At 42.1% G+C, this 20,721-nt stretch overlaps 1 protein-coding gene across 14 annotated transcripts in view; it reads left to right on the top strand.

The window, feature by feature from the left end:
- URB2 (URB2 ribosome biogenesis homolog) overlaps window positions 1-20,721 on the top strand; it is a 107,832-nt gene that overhangs the window by 75,008 nt on the left and 12,103 nt on the right. For 5 of the 14 annotated variants that reach the window (XR_014827845.1, XR_014827852.1, XR_014827844.1 and 2 more), the window contains 3 exons: window positions 9,754-9,790; window positions 17,018-17,171; window positions 18,123-18,304. The exons of 5 other annotated variants lie outside the window; for them this stretch is intronic. Coding sequence is in view for 1 of the 9 variants with exons in the window: in XM_084996851.1 (XP_084852977.1) it covers window positions 9,754-9,790 (37 nt within the window). In the remaining 8 variants the exon portion in view is untranslated. The remainder of the gene's footprint in view (window positions 1-9,753; window positions 9,791-17,017; window positions 17,172-18,122; window positions 18,305-20,721) is intronic. 4 more of the 14 variants (XR_014827850.1, XR_014827851.1, XR_014827849.1 and 1 more) reach the window with 2 other exon arrangements.

Genomic DNA, 20,721 nt, shown 5'->3' with positions numbered 1-20,721 from the left:
TCCAGATCCTACCCCCCCACACTGCAGGTACTAAAATCCACAGATGCTCAAGTCCCTTATAGAAAATGGTGTGGTATTAGCACATAACCTATACAATCCTTCCTATACTTTATCTTTTTTATTCTTTTTCTTTTTAGGGCCACACCTGCAGCATATAGAAGTTCCCAGGCTAGGGGCCAAACTGGAGCTGCAGCTGCCCACCTATGCCACAGCCACAGCAATGCCAGATCCTTAACCCACTGAGTGAGGTCAGGGATCAAACCTACCTCCTCACAGAGGCAATGTTGAGTTTTTAACCCACTGAGCCCACAATGGGAGCTCCCTCCTCTGTATACTTTAAATCATCTCTAGATGACTTATAATACCTAATACAAGGTAAATGTTATGTAAATCATTGTAAATACAATGTAAATACTATGTAAATCATTGTAAACACAATGCAAATACTATGTAAATAATTGTAAATACAATGTAAATGATATGTAAGTAGTTGCCCTGCGTACAGAAAATTCAAGTTTTGTTCTCTGGAGCTTTCTGGAATTTTTTCCCCCAATGTTTTCCACCCATGGTTGGTTTAATCCAAGGGTGCAGAACCTATGGGTATGAAGGGCTGACTGTAGCTGTATAACTGCCATCATAATCAGGTTAACAGAACAATTTCATTATCCTAAATAGGTCCCTTGTGCTCTTTTCAGTCAATTGTCTGTTCCACCCCAGGTCCCTACCAACACTGACTGATGTATTTTCTGTCACAATAGTTTGGTCTTTTCTAGAATCTCATGTAAATGGAATCATGTGTTTTTGTCTGGTTTTCTCCACTTAGCTTAATGCTCTTGAGATAAATCCATGTTGTGTGTTCCAGGTGTTTGCTCCTTTTCCTTGCTGAATAGTATTCCCTAGAGCGAATATATCAAAAGGGGTGATCCATTTACCATTTGATGGACATTTGGTTGTAACCAGTTTGGGACTATTATGAATAAAACTACTAGAAATATATGAGAACACGTGGGCATATTTTAAAATTTCTCTTAGATAAATACCTAGTAAAAAATTTCTATGCGGAGTTCCTATTGTGGCTCAGTGGGTTAAAAACCCACCTAGTATCCATGAGGATGCAGGTTAAATCCCTGGTCTCAATCAGTGGGTTAAGGATCCAGTGCCGCCATGAGCTATGGTATAGGTTGCCAACACAGCTCAGATCCTACATTGCGGTGGCTGTGTCATAGGCTGGCACCTGAAGCTCCAGTTCGACCCCTGGCCTGGAAACTTCCACATGCCACAGGTGCAGCCCTGAAAAGCAAAAAAAAAAAAAAAAAAAAAAAAAAAAATCAAGTTCTGGCAAAGTTGCTACATATCTTTGCCAAAACTTGATATTAACAATCTCTTTAAATTCAGCTCTTCTAATGGGTATGTGGTAGAATATAACTGGGATTTTAATTTGCATTTCCCTAATGATAAGTAATATTTAACATCTTTTCATACACTTATTTATATACCTAATTTGGTGGAGTGTCTTTTTTTTTTTTTTTTTTTTTTCTTTTTCCCATTTCTTGAGCCACTCCCGCAGCATATGGAGGTTCCCAGGCTAGGGGTCTAATTGGAGCTGAAGCTGCTGGCCTACACCAGAGCCACAGCAACGCAGGATCCAAGCCGCGTCCGCAACCTACACCATAGCTCATGGCAACACCAGATCCTTAACCTACTGAGCAAGGCCAGGGATTGAACCCGCAACCTCATGGTTCCTAGTCGGATTCGTTAACCACTGCGCCACAACAGGAACTCCTGGTGGAGTGTCAATAAAAATTTCACCACCTTTTTAATTGGGTTCTTTGTTTTCTGTTTTTTGGGGGGTTTTTTTGGTCTTTTTTCTAGGGCCGCACCAGCAACATATGGAGGTTCCCAGGCTAGGGGTCTAACCAGAGCTGTGGCCACCAGCCTACACCACAGCCACAGGAACACAGGATCCAAGCCCCATCTGTGACCTACACCCCAGCTCATGACAATGCTGGATCCTTAACCCACTGATCGAGGCCAGGGATTGAACCCACAACCTCATGGTTCCTTGTTGGATTCGTTAACCACTGAGCCATGACGGGAACTCTGGTTCTTTGTTTTCTTATTTTTGAGTTGTAAAAGTTCTTTGCCTATTCTAGATTTAAATTCTTTATCAGATATTTGTTTACAAATATTCTTTCCCAGGCTATGGATTGCCTTTTCATTTCCTTATCAGCATTTTAAAAATAGCAAAATCTTTAATTATGATGATACTCAATATATAAATTTATTCTTTATGGTTTATTATTTTTTAAGAAGAAAATTTGCTTTATAGAAATTATAAGTTTTTTCCTATTTTTCCTTCTAGGAGATTCCTCTGCAATTTTATACCTTAAGTTTAGGTTTATTATGCAGTTTGATTTAATTTTGAATATGGTCTAAGATTCTTTTTTTTTTTTTTTTTTTTTTGTCCTTTTGCCATTTCTTGGGCCACTCCTGCAGCATATGGAGGTTCCCAGGCTAGGAGTCGAATCGGAGCTGTAGCCGCTAGCCCGTACCACAGCCACAGCAGCACCTGATTGGAGCCGTGTCTGCGACCCACACCGCAGCTCACAGCAATGCCGGATCCTTAACACACTGAGCAAGGCCAGGGATCGAACCTACAACCTCATGGTTCCTAGTTGGATTCATTAACTACTGAGCCATGACAAGAACTCCTAAGATTCATTTTTATGTGATGTTCTGTTATTTGTTAATCCACTCCCCATTGAATTTATATCTTTGTCAAAAATTAATTCACTACACACATATGGTTGTCTTTCTGGTATCTTTTTTTTTCCCCCTTTGATATAATCATTGATATTTGCAGTGGTATTTTAAATCAGTTAAGAGGGTAAAAAACAAATTAGAAACAAAAAAATACATTGGCATTCCCGTCGTGGCCCAGCAGTTAATGAACCTGACTAGCATCCATGAGGATGTGAATTTGATCCCTGGCCTCACTCAGTGGGTTAAGGATCTGGTGTTGCCATGAGCTGTAGTGTAGGTTGAAGACACGCTTGGATCCTGCATTGCTGTGGCTCTGGTGTAGCCCGGTGGCTACAGCTCCGATTGGACCCCTAGCCTGGGAACCTCCATGTACCTCAGGTGCGGCCCTAAAAAGACCAAAAAAAAAAAAAAATTATACAGTCTTTTCTTTTTTTGTTTGTTTTTTAGGGCTGCACCTGCAGCACATGAAAGTTCCTAGGCTAGGAGTTGAATCAGAGCTTCAGCTGCTTGCTTATGCCTCAACCACAGCAACACCAGATCAGAACCATGTCTGCAAACTATACCACAGCTCATGGCAGTGCCAGATCCTTAACCCACTTAGTGAGGCCAGGGATCAAACCCACATCCTCCTGGATACTGGTTGGGTTCATTATCACTGAGCCACTACAGGAACCCCTATGCAATCTTTTCTATTTACCTACATAGTTACCTTTACTGGAGCTCTTTGTATCTTCATGTTGATTTGAACCACTGTTTATTATCCTTTTATTTCAGCCTGAAATACTCCCTCCAGTAGTTCTTGTAGGAAAAATTGACTAGAAAGAAATTCCCTCAGGTTTTGTTATATGAGAATATCTTAATTTTTCCTTTATTTTTGAAGGATTACTTTGCTGGATATATAATTCTTAATTGTTAATCTTTTTCTTTTAGTACACTGACTATGCAAACCCACTGCCTTCTGGCTTCCATAGTCTCTGATATGAAGTACACTGTTCATCTTTGTGAGGTTTCTTACCATTGAGTTGCTCGGTTTGGCTGCTTTCATGGTTCTCTCTTCATCTTTGACTTTCAGTGGTGTAATGATGATCTGCCCAAGTATGGATCTCTTTAATTTATCCTACTTGAAGTTTGTTGAGCTTATTGAGTATGTAGATTAATGTTTTGCATTGATTTTGGGAAGTTTTCAGCCGTATTTCTTCAAATATTCCTTCTGCCCATTGCTCTCTCTCTTTTCAGAACTTCCATTATGTATATGTTGGCATGTTTGATAGTATCCCACAAATCTTTGAGGTGCTGTTCATTTTTTTTCATTCATTTTTCTTTCTCTTCCTCAGACTGAATAATCTCATGAAACTATTTTCAGGTTTGCTGATTCTTTTCCTGCTAAAATTTGCTGTTGAGCCCACCTAGCCCTTCATTTCAAGTATTATACTCTGATTCTAGAATTTCTAATTTCTATTTGTGTATATATATGTATACAATTATACTAGATATATACATACATAATTTTATCTCATTACTATTCTTTTTTTGTTGAAACATTTTTCTCATACTTTAGTTCTTTATACAATAATACCTTTAGTGCTTTGAACATATTCAAAATATCTGGCTTAAAGTCTTCTCTAGTAAGTCCAAAGTCTGGACTCTATCAGACATAGTTTCCTGTTGATTTATTTTTCTTTCATGCATGAGCCATACTTTCTTTTATCTTTGTATCTCTCAATACCATTTTTGAGATAATATAATGTGGCATTTCTGGAAGGCAGAATCTCTCTTACTCTAGGGTTTATTTCATTTTTTTATTATTTTTTTAGTGACTTTTCTGAACTAATTCTGTTGAGTCTGTACTTTTTCATCATGTGTGGCTTCTGGAATCTGCTTAGTTAGCTTAGAGGTCAGCTCATCAACAATTGCCTAAATGCCTAGAACCAGTACACCTCCCTGCCTTTGCTTTGGGGCTCTGTGTGTATGTTGGGGAATACATTCAACACTCAGCCAGGCAGTGTACATTTCTGCTTTGGCCTTTACTAGCTGCTTTTACACAGCTGACCTCAAGGTCAGCGAGAGGTGAGAGCAGAGACCCTTCTCAGGTTTCCCCTGAGGATGCTTAGAGCTCTGAGCTTGCATATAGCCCTATATGGCATGCAACCTTCTAGAGTCCCAGGAATATGTCAGAGCTTTTTGAAGCTTTCTGTGGACATCTCACTACCTGGCTTTTATTTTAAGCTTTGGAGGAACTTATTCTTTGCCCCAAATGCTGAACCACTGCTTCAGATAGCTGTGGCATTAAACCGTTACTTCTGACTGTTTTCAACAAGCATCCCTGGAAAAATGTTTTGGCACTGGACAAGCTCCTAATCATGTCAAATGAAAGAAAATTTTGTGAGTGGCCTCTTTCAGGGAACCACCATATAGGTCAAATAATGGTGATTCTCTGGAAATGGGGCTTCAAAAGAGCTCCAACCTCATTCTGCCCTCACTAGTGGCTGCCAGGCAACTGACTTTCACAGTGATAGTGGACTATTTGTTTTCAAAGCTACTGCAGAGCTGGGGAAATGGGCATGGAAATTGGGTGAATTAAAACACCACAAAGCTTGTGTTTTTACAGAGATTCAGCTATTGTTTTGAATAAAGACTCCCTAGTTTGCTGCCAGTATTTGGTTAATTTCCAGAGATAAGAAAATGTTGAATCTGACACATTTTCCCAGGGGTCTCATTGCCCTTATGGAAGAGAAGAATTTTGGAGGTTCTTACTCTGCCATTCTTGCTGACATCCTGTCCTGTTGATGTATATGTTTATGAAAATACAAATGTCATGTTCTCTTCTTCAAATCTGAATGAGAGCTTTGCTGGGTAAAGTAATCTTGGTTGGAGACTTTTTTTCCTTTCATCATGTTAAGTATACCATGCCACTCTCTTCTGGCCTGCAGAGTTTCTGTTGAAAAATCTGCTGATAACCTTATTGGGGTTCCCTTGTATGTTATTTGATTCTTTTCCCTAGCTGCTTTCAATATTTTCTCTTTGTCTTTAATTTTGGTCAGTTTGATTAATATGTGTCTCAGGGTATTCCTCCTTGGGTTTATTTTATATGGTATTCACTGTGCATCCTGGATTTGAGTGAGTGGTTCCTTTCCTATGTTAGGGAAGTTTTTGGCTATTATCTCTTCGAATAATTTTTCTGTCCCTTTCTCTCTCTCTTCTCCTTCTGGCACCCCTGTAATATGGATGTTGATGTGTTTATCATTGTCCCAGCATTCTCTGAGACTCTCTTCATTTGTTTTCAATCTTTTTTCTCTTTTCTGTTCCACATCCATAATTTCCACTAATTTGTCCTCCATCTCACTTATTCATTCTTCTGCCTCCTGTATTCTGCTGTTGGCTTCTTCTAAAGAATTTTTTATTTCAGTTATTGTATTTTGCATCTCTTCTTGCTTAAGTTTTATATCTTGTATCTCTTTGCTCAGTGTTTCTTGTAAGTTATCCATCTTTGCCTCCAGTTTATTTCTAATATCTTGCATCATCTTCAGCATCAACAGTCATTTTCCTGGAGGATGAGAATCTTCTGATCACTTAGCTGATTTTCTGGGGTTTTTTCTTTCTCCCTCATCTGAGTTATAGTTCTCTGTCTTTTTATTTTTATAGGTTTTTAGTGTGGTAACCTTTTTACACATAATAGAATTGTAGCCTCTCTTACTTCTGGTGTCTGCCCCCCTTGTGGCTGAATTTGATATGGGCCTTGCTGTAGGCTTTCTGATGGGAGGGACTGATGGCTGCCCACTGGTAGGTGGGGCTGATGCCTATCCCTCTGGTGGGTGGGGCTTTGTCTCTGGGTGAGATTAGAGGTGGGGGGGGGGGTGTCTTTAGGCATCCTATTTACTGAGGGGCAGGGCTCTGATCCCACCTGGATTATTTTTTGTCCTGGGGCTTCTCAGTGCTGATGGGTGGGGCCAGATATTCCCAAAATGGCCACCTCCAGAGAAAGGCATGCTGATGAATATTCCCAAGACCTTTGCCTTCAATGTTCTTCCCCCACAACAAGCCACATTCACCCCTGTTTTCCCAGGAGATCTTCCAAGAACTGCAGTCAGGTTTGACCCAGATTCCTATGGAGACTTTGCTTTGCCCTGGGACCCAGTGCACGTGAAAGTCTGTGTGTACCTTTTAAGAATGGGGTCTCCTGTAATTCCCGTCATGGCTCAGTGGTTAACGAATCTGACTAGGAACCATGAGGTTGCGGGTTCAATCCCTGGCCTCGCTCAGTGGGTTAAGGATCTGGCGTTGCCATGAGCTGTAGTGTAGGATGCAGACGTGGCTCAGATCCTGCATTGCTGTGGCTCTGGTGTAGGCCAGCAGCTACAGCTCCAATTCAACCCCTAGCCTGGGAACCTCCATATGCTGTGGGAGCAGCCCAAGAAATGGCAAAAAGACAAAAAAAAAAAAAAAAAGAAAGAAAGAAAAAAAAAAGAATCAGGTCTCCTTTTACCCCAGTCCTGTGATGCTCCGGTGTGTAAGCCCCATTGGCCTTCAATGCCAGATGCTCTGGGTACTCTTTATCCCAGTGCCAGATCCCCATATGTGGGAGTTTGATGTGGGGCTCAGAACTCTCACTCCTATAGGTGAGTCTCTGTGAACCAGCTACTTTCCAGTGTGTGGGGCTTCCCACCTGGGAGGTATGGGGTTGCTTATATTGCATAATCACCCCTCCTTCCTCTTGATGTGGCCTCCTCTTTGTCTTCTGGAGTAGGATATCTCTTTGAAAGTTTCCAGTCCATTTGGTTGAAGATTGCTCAGCATTTGGTTGTAAATTTTGCTGTTTTTAGGAGAGAAGTTGAGCTCCAATCCTTCTATTTCACCATCTTAATCCCCCCCACTCTCAAATGTCATATTCTCTTGAATAATGTGTTTTTAATTGTAAACCTTAAAATCAGGTATTATGAGTATTCCAACTTGATTCTTATTGTCCAAAATTGTTTTGGCTATTCTAGATAGTTTGCATTTACATGTAAATTTTAGGTATGACTTGGCAATGTTTACCCAATGAGACAGCTGTGATTTTTTTTCTTTTGGTCTTTTGTCTTTTTTGTTGTTGTTTTGTTGTTGTTGTTGTTGTTGTTGCTATTTCTTGGCCGCTCCCTCGGCATATGGAGGTTCCCAGGCTAGGGGTTGAATCGGAGCTGTAGCCACCGGCCTACGCCAGAGCCACAGCAACTCGGGATCCGAGCCGAGTCTGCAACCTACACCACAGCTCACGGCAACACCAGATCGTTAACCCACTGAGCAAGGGCAGGGACTGAACCCGCAACCTCATGGTTCCTAGTCGGATTCGTTAACGACTGCGCCACGATGGGAACTCCGACAGCTGTGATTTTGATGAGAATTCTCTAAGTCTATAAATCAATTTTGGGGAAAGTGACATTAAAAAATACTGAGTCTTCAAATTCATGAAAGTGATATATCTCTCCATTTATTTAGATCTCTAATTTTTCTCAACACTATTTTGTAGTCTTCAGTGTACAGATCTTGTACATGTTTCTGAAATACATCACTAAATGTTTTTTTTGTAATTATAAATGGTGTTATATTTAAACTTAACCATTCATTGCTAGTATATAAAATACAATTGATTTTTGTATGTCAATATTTCTAAACTCATCAATAGTTCAGCTACCATTTTGGTAAACTCATTGGTATTTTATACATGTATAAACATGTCCCATCATCTGTAAATATGATCAGTCTTATTTCTTTGCTTCTGACTTCTATGCATTTGACTTCTTTTTCTGGACTTAATCAATGAGCACCTCCAGTACAAAGTGAAATGGAAAAAGCCAGAGCAGATATTCCTGTCTTGCTGTAGATCTTTGTGGTGAAGCATTCTATTTTTTATCACTAAGTATAGTTGTTAGATGTATCAAGTTGAAGAAATTCTATTCCATTCCATTCCATTATTGCCGAGTTTCTCAAAATCATAAATGGTTCCTAAATTTTGTGAAATGTTTTTTCAGCATCTGTTGAAATGAGCATATGATTTTTTCTTTTTAAATCTGTTAATGTGGTGAATTCCATTGATTTTCACATTTTAACCAAACTTTGCATGCCTGGCATTAAACCCTACTTGGTGATGTTGTATTATGGATTATATTACTAGATTTTTTTTTTCTTTTTGGCCATGCCAACAGCATGTGGAAGTTCCTGGGCCAGGGGTCAAACCAACACCACAGAAGTGACTCAAGCCACAGCAGTGACAATGTCAGATCTTTAACCCACTTCACCACAAGGGAACTCTGCTATATTTCTAGATTTTATTTGCTAAACTTTTGCTAGGAACTTTTTCATATGTTCCTGAAAGATATTAATCTGCAATTTTTTCCCTTGTAATGTCTTTGTATGGTTTTGTTATCAGGACAACATTGGCTTTACTGAATGAGTTGGAAAATGTTCCTTCCTCTTTTATTTTCTTGGAGAGTTTGTATAGAATTGGTATTATTCTTTTTCTAAATGTTTAGTAGAATTCACCAGTGAAGGCCACTGGGCCTGGGGTTCTTTGTAAGGTGTTCTTTTTTTTTTGTACACTTTTAATTTCAGAATGGTTTTTGATTTACAGAAAATCTATGAAGATAGTACAGTTTCCATATACTCCATGTCAAATTTATCTTATCATTAACATTTTGCATTAATATGGTACATTTACCATAATTGTTAGCTAATATTGATACAATACTAAATTATTTTTTGTAATTAACTCAAGTCCATACTTTATTCATATTTCAAAAAATTTTACCTAATGTCCTTTTTTTTTATTGTTCTAAAATCCTATCTAGGGCACCATATTTCTAGTCATCATGTCACTTTAGGATCTTGTTAGCTGTGACAGTTTCTAAGACTTTCCTTCTTTTTAATGATCTTGAAGGTTTTGAGGAGTACTGGTCAAGGAACTTTTTTATAGAACATCCTTAAATTGGGGCTTGTTTTATGTTTTTCCCTTATTAGATTGGGATGATGACTTTCCAGGAGGAAGACCTCAGAGGTAAAGTAGCATTCTCACCACATATTTAGGGCACATGCTATTAACATAACTTATTACTATTGATACTAACTTTGATCACCTAGCTGAGATAGTGTTTTTTAGATTTCTTCACTGTAAATTTGTTTATTCTTAGGAAGGTTTAAACTATAAATTTAATTTTGCTAATATGTATAGGTTATTGAACTTATTTCTTTTTAAGTTAGGTTTGTGTTTTTCAAGGACTTTGCCCAATTTATTTAATTGGTTGAATTTATTCATGTAATTATTTATACTATTCCTTTATATCTGCATGTTTGTAGAATCTGGAATACTGCTCCTCTCTCATTCCTAATATTAGTAATTTGTGCCTTTTCTCTTTTTTACTTATCTTTTCTTATTTTTTTATATCTTATTTATCAATCAGGCTCAGGGGGTTATAAATTTTATAGATCTCACAGAATTATGTTTTGGTCTCACCACCTATGCTCTATTGTTATATTTTCATTTTACTCATTTGTTTTTTTTTTTTAGATTTTGGGGGGGGTCTTTTTTTCGGGCCACACCCATGGCACATGGAGGTTCCCAGGCCAGGGGTCAAATTGGAACTGTAGTTGCTGGCCTACACCACAGCCATAGCAACTCAAGATCCGAGCCACATCTGTGACCTACACCACAGTTCTCAGCAATGCTGAATCCTTAACCCACTGAGCAAGGCCAGGGATTGAACCTGCATTCTCATGGATGTTAGTTAAATTTGTTTCCCCTGAGCCATGACGGGAACTCCTCATTTCTTTTTTTTTTTTTTTATCTTTACTATTTCCTTTGTTCTGATTACCTTGGCCTTAATTTGCTCTTCCTTTTTTAGACTGTTCAGAAGGAAGCCTAGTTCATTAATTTTTGGAACTATCTATATCATGTAAGCATATAATTCTACAAATTTCCCTCTAAGCTCTGCTTTAACTAAAACCAACAAATTTTGATGTGTTATATTTCCATTTTTTGTTCAAGTATTTTTTAATTCCCCTTGTGATTTCTTCTTTGATCCAGGGGCTATTGAGAAATATGTTGTTTAATTTCCAAATATTTCTGTGTTCTTCATTCCTTTGAATTGATCCAGATTTCTATCTTGTATCATTTTCTCCCTGAGAAAGAATTAATATTCTGTAGTGTTTCTTTTGCTGCAGGTGTTATGGTGATAAATAGTTCAGATTTCATTTGTCTAAAAAGTTTTTATTTCTATTTCACTTCTGAAAGCTATTTTTCCTGGGTATGAAATTCTAGATTGACAATTTTCTTTTGGCAGTTCTTTAAATATTTTATTCCATGCTGGTAAGAATTCTTCTGATATTCTTATGTTTCTTTCTCTGTGTCTTTTTCTTTTGACTGCTCAATAAAAAGTCCCTCTATCTCTAGGTTTTAGAGATGTAGTTCCTTCATGTAGTTTTCTTTGTTTCTTCTGCTTAGGTTTTGTTGAGACCCTTGAATCTATGCTTTCTAGATTTAATCAAATTTGGAAGACTTTTGGCCATTCTTTCTTTTTTTTTTTTCCCCCCTCTCTCTCTCTTTTACACTCCTGCTGGGACCACACTTACATGTTCATCAGACTGCTAGATATTTTCTTACGCATCACAGATACTCTTGTTTCTTTTTTTCCAAATTTTTTTCCTCTCTGTATTCAATTTTGAAGAGTTTCCATTCTCTACATTCACCAATATGTCTTCCTACTATATCTAATTTACTGTTAATTCTAGTTTTTTTTTAATTCCAGATATTGTATTCTCCATGTTTAGAAGTTCCATACAGGTATCTTTATATCTTCCATTTCTTGCCTCATCATGTTTGTCTTTTCCTGTACTTTCTTGAACAATGAGCATGTTTATAATTTTTAATATCCTTGTTTGCTACTTCTCTAATTTCTGTCATTTCTAGGTCTTTTCTACTGATTTCTTCCCAATTCATATTTTCTTCCTTTTTGCATGCCTAGTGATTTTTGGTTGGATAGTGGACAGTGTGATTTTTACATTTTGGGGATGCTATATTTTTGTGTGTTCTTTTAAAAAGTGTAGAACTTAGTTATAGAAGAATGTTAAGTTCCTTGGTATATCTTTGCTACTTATATGTCTTGCTGTTAAGCTTTCTTAGGGCAGGTCTCAAGCAGTCTTTAGTCTAGGTCTAATTTATCACAACTACTAAGGCAGTATCTTTCTGAGGATGGTACCTGGTGTGCTGTGTATTACAAAGTCTGTCTGGATGGTGGAAACACAAATTATTCTTATCCACACATGAGCTCTAAGACTGTTTAGACTTCTGTTTGCAGGGTTCTTTCCCCAGATTCAGGTAATTCCTTTCACAATGGGCAGATCAGTATTCGTCTAGACACTCGAGTGGTTCTTTCTACAGATATCCAGAATACTTTCTCTGTAAGGCTCTTTTTCTTTAATATTCTGTCTCACGTATTCTAGTCACCTTGCCTCCCACCTCCCCCAGTTCTGATCTTTTTATCCTGAACTCAGCATGATCACCAGACTATGTGGGAACCATTCCCTGTAGTACAGCCTGAAAATTGTCTCCGAACACTAAGCTGGAGCAACCGAAGGGCTTATCTTGTTTGCTTCACTTCTCTAAGCAATATCAATCATGTACTGCCTACTGTCTAAGGTTTGAAAAGGAATTTTGTCCAGTTTTCTATGACATTTTGCTTAAGGCATGAGGGTAAATACTGTCCCTGTATTCTATCATGGGATGAAGCAGAAGTCTGTGATATTCTTTAAGAAATTTTACAGTGAGAGAGAGAGGGAGAGTGAGAGGGAGAGAAAGAGAGAAAGAGAGAGATGGGGTAAGAGCATAGCTTAGACAGAATCAAAGGAAACATTTTCTTTCTGCCAGAAGAGATATTTCCTTCTGCAAGCAAGAGAGAGTGAGCAAAGGATAAAACACGATTAGAGCTAAAGTCTGCAAGTAAAAGAAAAAACAATTGTTTTCCATACTCTCACAATATATCTGACACTGTGTGTATGTTTTGGGGTGGGAGGTTCCTTACATTGGACAAGTCTTACACTAATTACATGGAGTTAGCACAGACCCCACAGGTTAAGGGCTCAGTCCCACACTATATATATTCACCACCACCCCAACTTTAGACACCAGAGTCTCAGGTTGTGACCTGTGCTTCTGGCCTACAAGCTATAAATCAGGGCTCCCAAAATTCCTTCTTGGGTTCAATAATTTGCTAGAACAGCTCACAGAGCTCAGGGAAACACTTTCGTATTTTATGTATTATAAAGGCTCAGGAACATATATAATAATATATAAACTCAGGAACAGCCAATGGGAGAGACGCACAGGGAAAGTCTGGGAGTTGAGGTACACAGCTTCCACATCATCTCCAGGTATACCACTCTCCCAACACCTCAGGGGGAGCCAGGAACCTGGAAGCTCCCTGAACTCCTTTAGTTAGGGTCTTTACGGTGGCTTCATGACATAGCATGATTGATTAAATTGCCAGATATCAGTGATCAGTTCAACCTCCAGCCCCTCTCCCTTTCCTAGGAATGAGGGGTGGGGCTAAAAGTTCTAACCCTCTAATCACATGGTTGGTTACCCTGGCAAATGGTCCTCTAGCCTCAGAGACAGGCAAAAATCACCTCATTAACATAAACTCAGGTGTGGTTGAAAGGGGCTTGTTACAAATAACAAAACATGCTCTTTCACCTTTACACTCCACTCCAAATATTATAATAAAAGTGCTCTTGTTGCTTTTATTCCTTAGGAGATTACAAGGGTTTTAGGAGCTCTGGACAGGAGCCAGGGACAAAGACCAAAATATGTGTTTCTTATTATATCACAACATCACAGCCCATTACTGGGTAGAAAGTCCCCAGATGCTCATTTCTGGTGACATTTATTTTCTCTGTGATGTGGATGGTATAGTAATCCATTAAAAATGGTACAAGACGTAAGGTTTAAAGAGCAGCTGGTAGAGGCAAGGAGTGCAAACTTGAGCTAATTTGGGAAGATTAAAACAGACTGGTGACCAGATTAGAAGATCCACATGGGAAACCATACACTTGTAATGATGCCAATCAAGGTAATTTGAGTGGCAGGAGGAATCCTGTTTGAAATGATGTACTTGACCGTAAACCCAAGGTTCACAGTGGCTAACAACAGTGGCTGCTCAGGGCTGCCTCAGCCAGCAGACATCTGAGCAAGGCTGCTGCACTGTTAGTGGAAGGGGCTGCATTTCCAGCCCCATTCCTCAGTCTGGCTATAAAGCCTTCCTGAGATTCTTGGCTCCTGCTTCTCTATTAAAAATAGAGAAGAGTTCATACATGGTCAGACGTTGAGGTCAGAACCATGCCTTTAACTCCTGTGAAGGAGCGCCCATGGGAGCGGGGAGGAGGGCTTGAAGCTTTCAAAGAGGTGCTGTTTGAAGAGGCCAGTTTGCTTTACCTGGACGGACCACACATGGGACCTTTCCTCTGGGTCTTGTTTGCCTGGCAGCCCTCACCAGCTTTAGCTTTGGATTTGCCTGTAGTCTCAGTTAATTTCCCAAGGTATGCCTAAAGTCTATACAACAAGTGTGCAAAGTGCCCCAGCCAGGCCACCACTCTTCACAAGCTAAGGCCTGGCATCCCATCAAGGCCTCGTTCTTATTTTACATGAGTTAGTAAAGTGTGCACAGTCCCACGTGGGGATCCCTATTCTGCAAATGGAACGTGGTTTAGATCTCAGCCCCTGCCACCCCCTTGGGCAGCCACCCTTGCACAGTGCATGACCTGCACAACTGTACACGGCTCCCATATGCCCTTCCCTTTCTTGCCTTAATTTCCTGACTTCTTTATTGGTATTAAGAATTCATGGTGCCTTTGCCTGCCAGGCAGGGTCCTAGCCTCTCAATTTGCTATTTTTCCTAAGTCAGGACAGTTGTCCCTTCAGCTTGGCCCCAATCCCCTCCCAGGTGTCTGAATGACACTTTCTGCCTATCAGCTTTGTTCTGCTGATCCCTGAACCAAGGAAGGTCAGGACAAAGACCGTCTTAGGTAAAACTGCCTCTCTAATGGGGGTATGAATCTAGAGTCAGCCAGTGTCTGCCGTCCAGGTTGTTAGAGGTCACCTGAGTCCCCGAGGCCTTCTATGGGAACTGATCTGGCCTCCTCACCACTGGCTGGCAATCCACGTGGCTAGCCAGGCCCTCCATCCTTCCATATTCCTGCTAATTTCTCCCATTTCCAAAAGAGCCTGGGCTGTGCCCTTTGAACATACCTGATCAGCTGGCCTTGTTCTGACCCCTCCCTGGATGATGCCAGACTCCCCTGACCCGCAGGGTCTGTGCAGGACTTTGCTGCAGAGGGGATGGCATCCAGGCATTCTCTTGACCCCAGCGTTTGGTCTGGGAGCCTGCCCTGCTCCTCAGGGCCACGCTAGAGCCTGGGAGCATTAATAACACATAAAAACACAGCTCAATGCCAGACTTCAGAGTGATCCTGTGAGAAAGTTTTGGTAGGAGAAGGGTCTGAAGCTGATGGCCAAAAAGAAACTTGGAAATGGGCCTAGGCAATATTTCTCAACTGTGTCCTGTGGACAAAAAAAATTAAGCCACAGTCAATCTAAGAAAGAAATGGACTATTTTATTCAAGCCAATCTGAGGATTATAACCTGGAGAAAGTCTTTCAGAAAGCTCTGAGGACTATTCTGCCTGCTAGAGGTCAAAATGCAGTTATATAGTTTTTGAGACAAAGGGTTGTACGTCAAATGACAACAATCCAGTGTATAAAGCAAGGCGTGGGTTATTGTGAGCCCTCACAGAATTAAGAAGGAAGGATACCACCTAAGGAGTTATCTGAGCAATGGTCAACCCTTGCAAGATTAAGAAGGAATGTTATCTCCTGACAGGTCTGGTGAAAAAGATGCACAACACACACTAAAGGGGAGGGAGGGGGACCCAACTGAGTAGAGAAAAATTCTATGCTTACATTTTTCTTGTCTTGTCATAAAATAGGAATTTTAATTTGACGTTCTGTGAAACACTAGCTCCACAGGGCATTTTATGCATGAAAAAAAAAAAAAGAATCTGTCTGAAAAACAACAATAACAACAAAAGCAAACACCAGGAGTTCCCTGGTGGCTCAGAGGGCTAGGTTTCTAGCACTGTCATTGCTGCAGCTCAGGTCGCTGTGGTGCAGGTTCAATCCCTGCCCCAGGAACCTCTGTATGCAGGTGCAGCCAAAAAAGAAAAAAGAAAAAATAGAATCTGTATGGTCAAATATATTTGAGAAATCCAGCCTTAGAAACAGCTTAGAAACAGATTCCTGTGTTGTAGGACTTCTCAGGACATTTAGCATGCTAATACCTGTAACGCACTTGCAAGGGGACTGAAGTGCAGCAATTCCTAGACTTACCTGATGACAGAGGTGCCCTGCAGAACACTTGGGAAAAGTTAATGCACAGATTTTGATCTTCCCTGTTTCCTGTGGGTGCTTTCTTGGGGATGGTCAGGAGGAAGCCCTCAGGGGAGGGGGAGCTGCCCAGGCCCCTCTGCAATCATGTCATAGGCATGTGACACTGAGAAATAATCACAGAAGACACCTGCTGCATCCCCTGAATTCAGCACCCGGGTTTATATCTAAGATGCAACACTGATTCTGCTTAAACCTAGGGCAGCAATACTGCTCTTGAAATGTGCTCATATTCCTCTTGGAAACAACAGCCCTGCTCATTTCAAAATGACAGGGTCTTTTTCAGCCCTTTTATTGAGCTCTTTGATTAAAGGTATCTTTTATTTTATTTTTTCTTTTTAGGGCTGCATGTGCAGCATATGGAAGTTTCCAGCATAGGGGTTGAATTGGAGCTGCAGCTGCTGGCCTATGCTGCAGCCACAGTAACTCTGGATCTTCACAGACACTATGTTGGTTCTTAACCCGCTGAACTCCAACAGGAATTCCTAAAGGTGTTTTTTTGTTTTTTTGTCTTTTTGCCTTTTCTAGGGCCTCTCCCACGGCATATGGAGGTTCCCAGGCTTGGGGTCTAATCGGAGCTGTAGCCACCGGCCTACACCACAGCCACAGCAACATGGGATCCAAGCCGCGTCTGCAACCTACACCACAGCTCATAGCAACACCAGATCCTTAACCCACTGAGCAAGGCCAGGGATCAAACCCACAACCTCATGTTCCTAGTTGGATTCGTTAACCACTGTGCCACGATGGGAACTCCTCCCTAAAGTTGTCTTTTTAAATGCTCTTTTCTCAGTTCTCCTCCCTACCCCATCAATGAAAGAAGGCAATAGGAGGAGAAGCTCTGAAACAGCAAGCCACCACTTCCACTCAAAACTGCATGCAGTTGGAGGCCTCTCTTCACATCAGTACAGGTCTGCTGCCCTGTGTTGCTCCATCTTTAACCCCAGGTGAGGCTCTGTGTCCCAGGATGCAGGTGCTCCTGATGACCAATCTCTAAGGAGAAAGGCAAGCGGTTACCGTGGGCTGAAGAGTGTTTGGAGAAAGCTGGAGGCCCAGCACTCAGCACTGTGCAATAGCCTAAAAAACAAAAAAGAAAAGAAAAGTTGAGATGTTCATACATGCCTAGTGCAAGGTCTCACAATACAGAGTCATGGTAGACCAGGCTTCAAATCGTCAGGAGGGACTGGAATCAGGAACTTGGAGGGGCTGCTCATTCAGTAGCTCCCACACCCTCCCACTGTTGGGAGCAGCGTGGTCTGCAGGAAGGGGACGTGGAGATCTGGCTTCTGACTGTACCCCGGGAGGTGGATGCAGGCAAGAGTCATCACCATAGAGTAATACGTATGATACATGTGCACACACTGTAACAGGAGGCAGAATAGAGATCAGAGGAGAGCAGATTGATGCCAGAGGTCACCTTCGAGCTGAATTTCAAGTTTCATAAGCAGCGAAAGCAAAAGCCACAGGTCAAGACACTACTTACTGCCTCCCCCACCCCCATTTCCCTTGCATTTCTGCTTCCTAACAGAAAACCAATTTGGTTCTGTTACCTTCCTCTTGCCACCATGGTCCATGCACTTTGGAAAATGTTTACCTCTTTTTAAGCCCATCAGCACTTTCCGTTCTCCTGGCCATGCCATCATTTGGGTCAGGAGTGTGTCTGAGTGGGTTCAACCAGGGTACATTTCTAGAACCTTATGTGGGATTCTGCGGCAGAAGCACTGCTCTCCACCGGGCACCATTGAGAAGTTTGCAGTCTTTTTGCTGAAGTGAGCCATCCAGCAGCCACAGGGAGAGCCCCCTAAAGGGGACGGCTGACTGGTGAGATGGAGATGGTCTTTGATGCCGTTCCTGACCCCTCTGCTGAACTAACCTGATGCCCTTCTGTCTTGTCACAGCTCCTCTAGATGGTTTAAAGGAAGTGATATCCTAGAGAATATTCAGAAACCCAGAAGTGGTGGAAATTGGTGCTCTGCTGCATTTACATACACAGCTCTCAGCACTCACTCCTCTGCGGAACTGGTGTGAAGTGGAGCTGACACAACCGTCCACCCCAGCTGCCTCTCCCCAGGCCAGCAAGGTGGGTGCCCGGCCCCAGCCTGCTCCACGCACAAGTAGCCTAAGATAGGGACTTGTTCAGCCAGGTTTACCAGGGATTTTGCCGATTTTAGCATTGAAAGTCTCACTTACCATCAGGGCTGGGCCAGCCAGGACAACTGGTCACCCACCATCCCCAGCTGAAGCTTCAGAGCACAGCTGATTGGAGGAGCCCAGGCCACCTAGCCGCAAGGGGGCGGGGCCTCTGGGTTGCAAAGGGGGGATTCTCAGCAGGACCAATCAAAATTGGAGGAGGAGGGGAGCTCCCTTGTGGTGCAGTGGGTTAAGGATCCTGCGTTGTCACTGCAGCAGCTTCGGTCACTGCTGTGGTATGGGTTCCATCCCTGGCCCAGGAACTTCCACATACTGCAGGCAGGACCAAAAAAAAAAAAAAGTGGGAGGAGGATGTTCAAGTGATTTTGAGCAGCCAAGAATGACAAACTTACAATAAGTCACCCTCCACAGACTTCCCAGGTCCATGATCCATATTCCTAGCCACTTTTAACTGGGCTGGAAACCAGAGCTTCCTGCCTGATCCAGGAGGCTTTCAGCAGCTCCCATGCAGAGCCTGAAGCTAAATTGGCAGCAGGGGCCCTAGTACTATTCACAGGGGCCAGTCAGAGGGCTTGGGCTTTTCTCAAAGGACTGAGGATCTAACACATTGTATCTTGAAGCACAGGGACAACGGGTGGAAAACACCTGAATTGATAGAAAGGCAGAGCAGTAAAATTCCTTTTATTTATTAAGTTAGAGAAGAGATTTACTGTTTTAACCTTTGATGAGAAAGAGCTGTGCCACCTTTCTGTGAATATGGTATTGGATTCTGGCACCAAGGCCCAGATGACAAAGCAACAAAGTAGAAGACCCTAAACACAGATCTGCATGAAGCAGGGCATGAGTGGAGGAGGGGCAAAGTTGGGGTCTCACAAAACGTCTATAAAACCACCCCGGTGTGCGGTCGGCATCTGGAGCAGACCTGTCAGCTTCACTCCTGTTACTGTTGAAATACACATGACAGGACAGGTCCCCTGCAGATCTGGATGGCAGCTGGCCCTCCTGCACAGGCAATGCAGTGTGAAGCCCCCTCTGGGGTGTGTCTGATAAGACAACCACAGTGGGCCTCCTGCTGGCCTCCTAGCCGCCTCCACCTCAGACAGCCTTGGTGTAGAGCAGGAGGTCACACACCCACCTGCAGGGCTAGGCGGGTGAGGGGCAGAGTACCTCTGCCCTTCCCAAAATCCTTCCACACACCCTCGGGTGAGCCCAGGTGAGTCTCAGTTAGCCAGGTAGTGTGATATTCATTTTAGAGACTAACCTTAATCTCTCAATCTTTGTAACCCTTGCAAGATTCCCAGGTAGTGCGACTCACCTGTATCTTTCGGCGAGTAAGACGAGGCCCAGTAAGAAAAGATTTGTCACTGTGGCTCTCTGCCTTTCTGGGTTAGAGGTCAAGCACTAGTCTTATTTGTTAAAGTTCAATCATTAAAAACAAGGTTGATTTTTTTTTTTCTTTTTAGGGCTGCACCTGCGGGATATGGAGGTTCCCAGGACTAGGGGTCCAATCAGAGGTACAGCTACCAGCCTACACCACAGCCACAGCAACATCACATCTGAGCCGTGTCTGCGACCTACACCACAGCTCACAGCAACACTGGATTCTTAACCCACTGAGCTGGGAACTCCCAATCATTTTTAAATGTTTGACTGTTTCTAAATCTTCCCCATCTTTGGGCAGATTCATTTCAATTGACAGTGGTCTGGTTTCTGCTTTAGGCTGAACTACTTGGTAAACATAGACTCTGTGGCAGGTTTTTTCTTTTTTTCTGTATAGAAAAACGAAGCTGCCTGAAACTGCCCAACGTATTCCAAGCACAGGAAAGGAACCATCACAGCTCCAGTTACTTCTGCTGGCCCCTCGAAAGTGTCTGAGGGCCTCCTCGCTTCCTCCTTGTTCTGCCTCATTACATGCAGTCGCATTCCATAGAACATTACCTGGCCTACAGTGTCTTGTTAACAGAAATTTCACTTTCATTGTATGTTTCTGGTTCCCATCCTCTTAGAGCCATTCAGACCTGTCTGCTTCCAACATTACTCACCAGCTCCCATCTGCTCTGCCACAGGGGCAATTTCTGGCTCCCACTCTGCGCCCAGCTCTGACTCCTTTCACCCCACCCACCCCACCCTTACCCCCACTAGCAGAATCCGCAGGGCTCTGTCCGGGTATGCCCTCACCCAGGGCCTCCCAGGATGGACCCTTCAGCTGTACTTGTAGTCCATGCTCTTAACTGTCTGGGGAGGGGGTGCTTTTTACTCAATCCAGCCAGAATTTCAATTCCTAGGGATCTGGGACTGAGCTTCAGAGATCAGCCCCAACATCTATTAGATGGTAGGACTGGCTGG

Source organism: Sus scrofa, chromosome 14 (genome assembly GCF_054392235.1).
Source record: "Sus scrofa isolate SSC_HxYL_T2T_F1_AM1 chromosome 14, Sscrofa_HxYL_maternal_Yorkshire_Landrace_v2.0, whole genome shotgun sequence".
Classification (NCBI taxonomy): Eukaryota; Metazoa; Chordata; class Mammalia; order Artiodactyla; family Suidae; genus Sus; species Sus scrofa.
The sequence above is the reverse complement of the archived record's forward strand: the minus strand, read 5'-3'. Positions and strand labels throughout refer to the sequence as shown.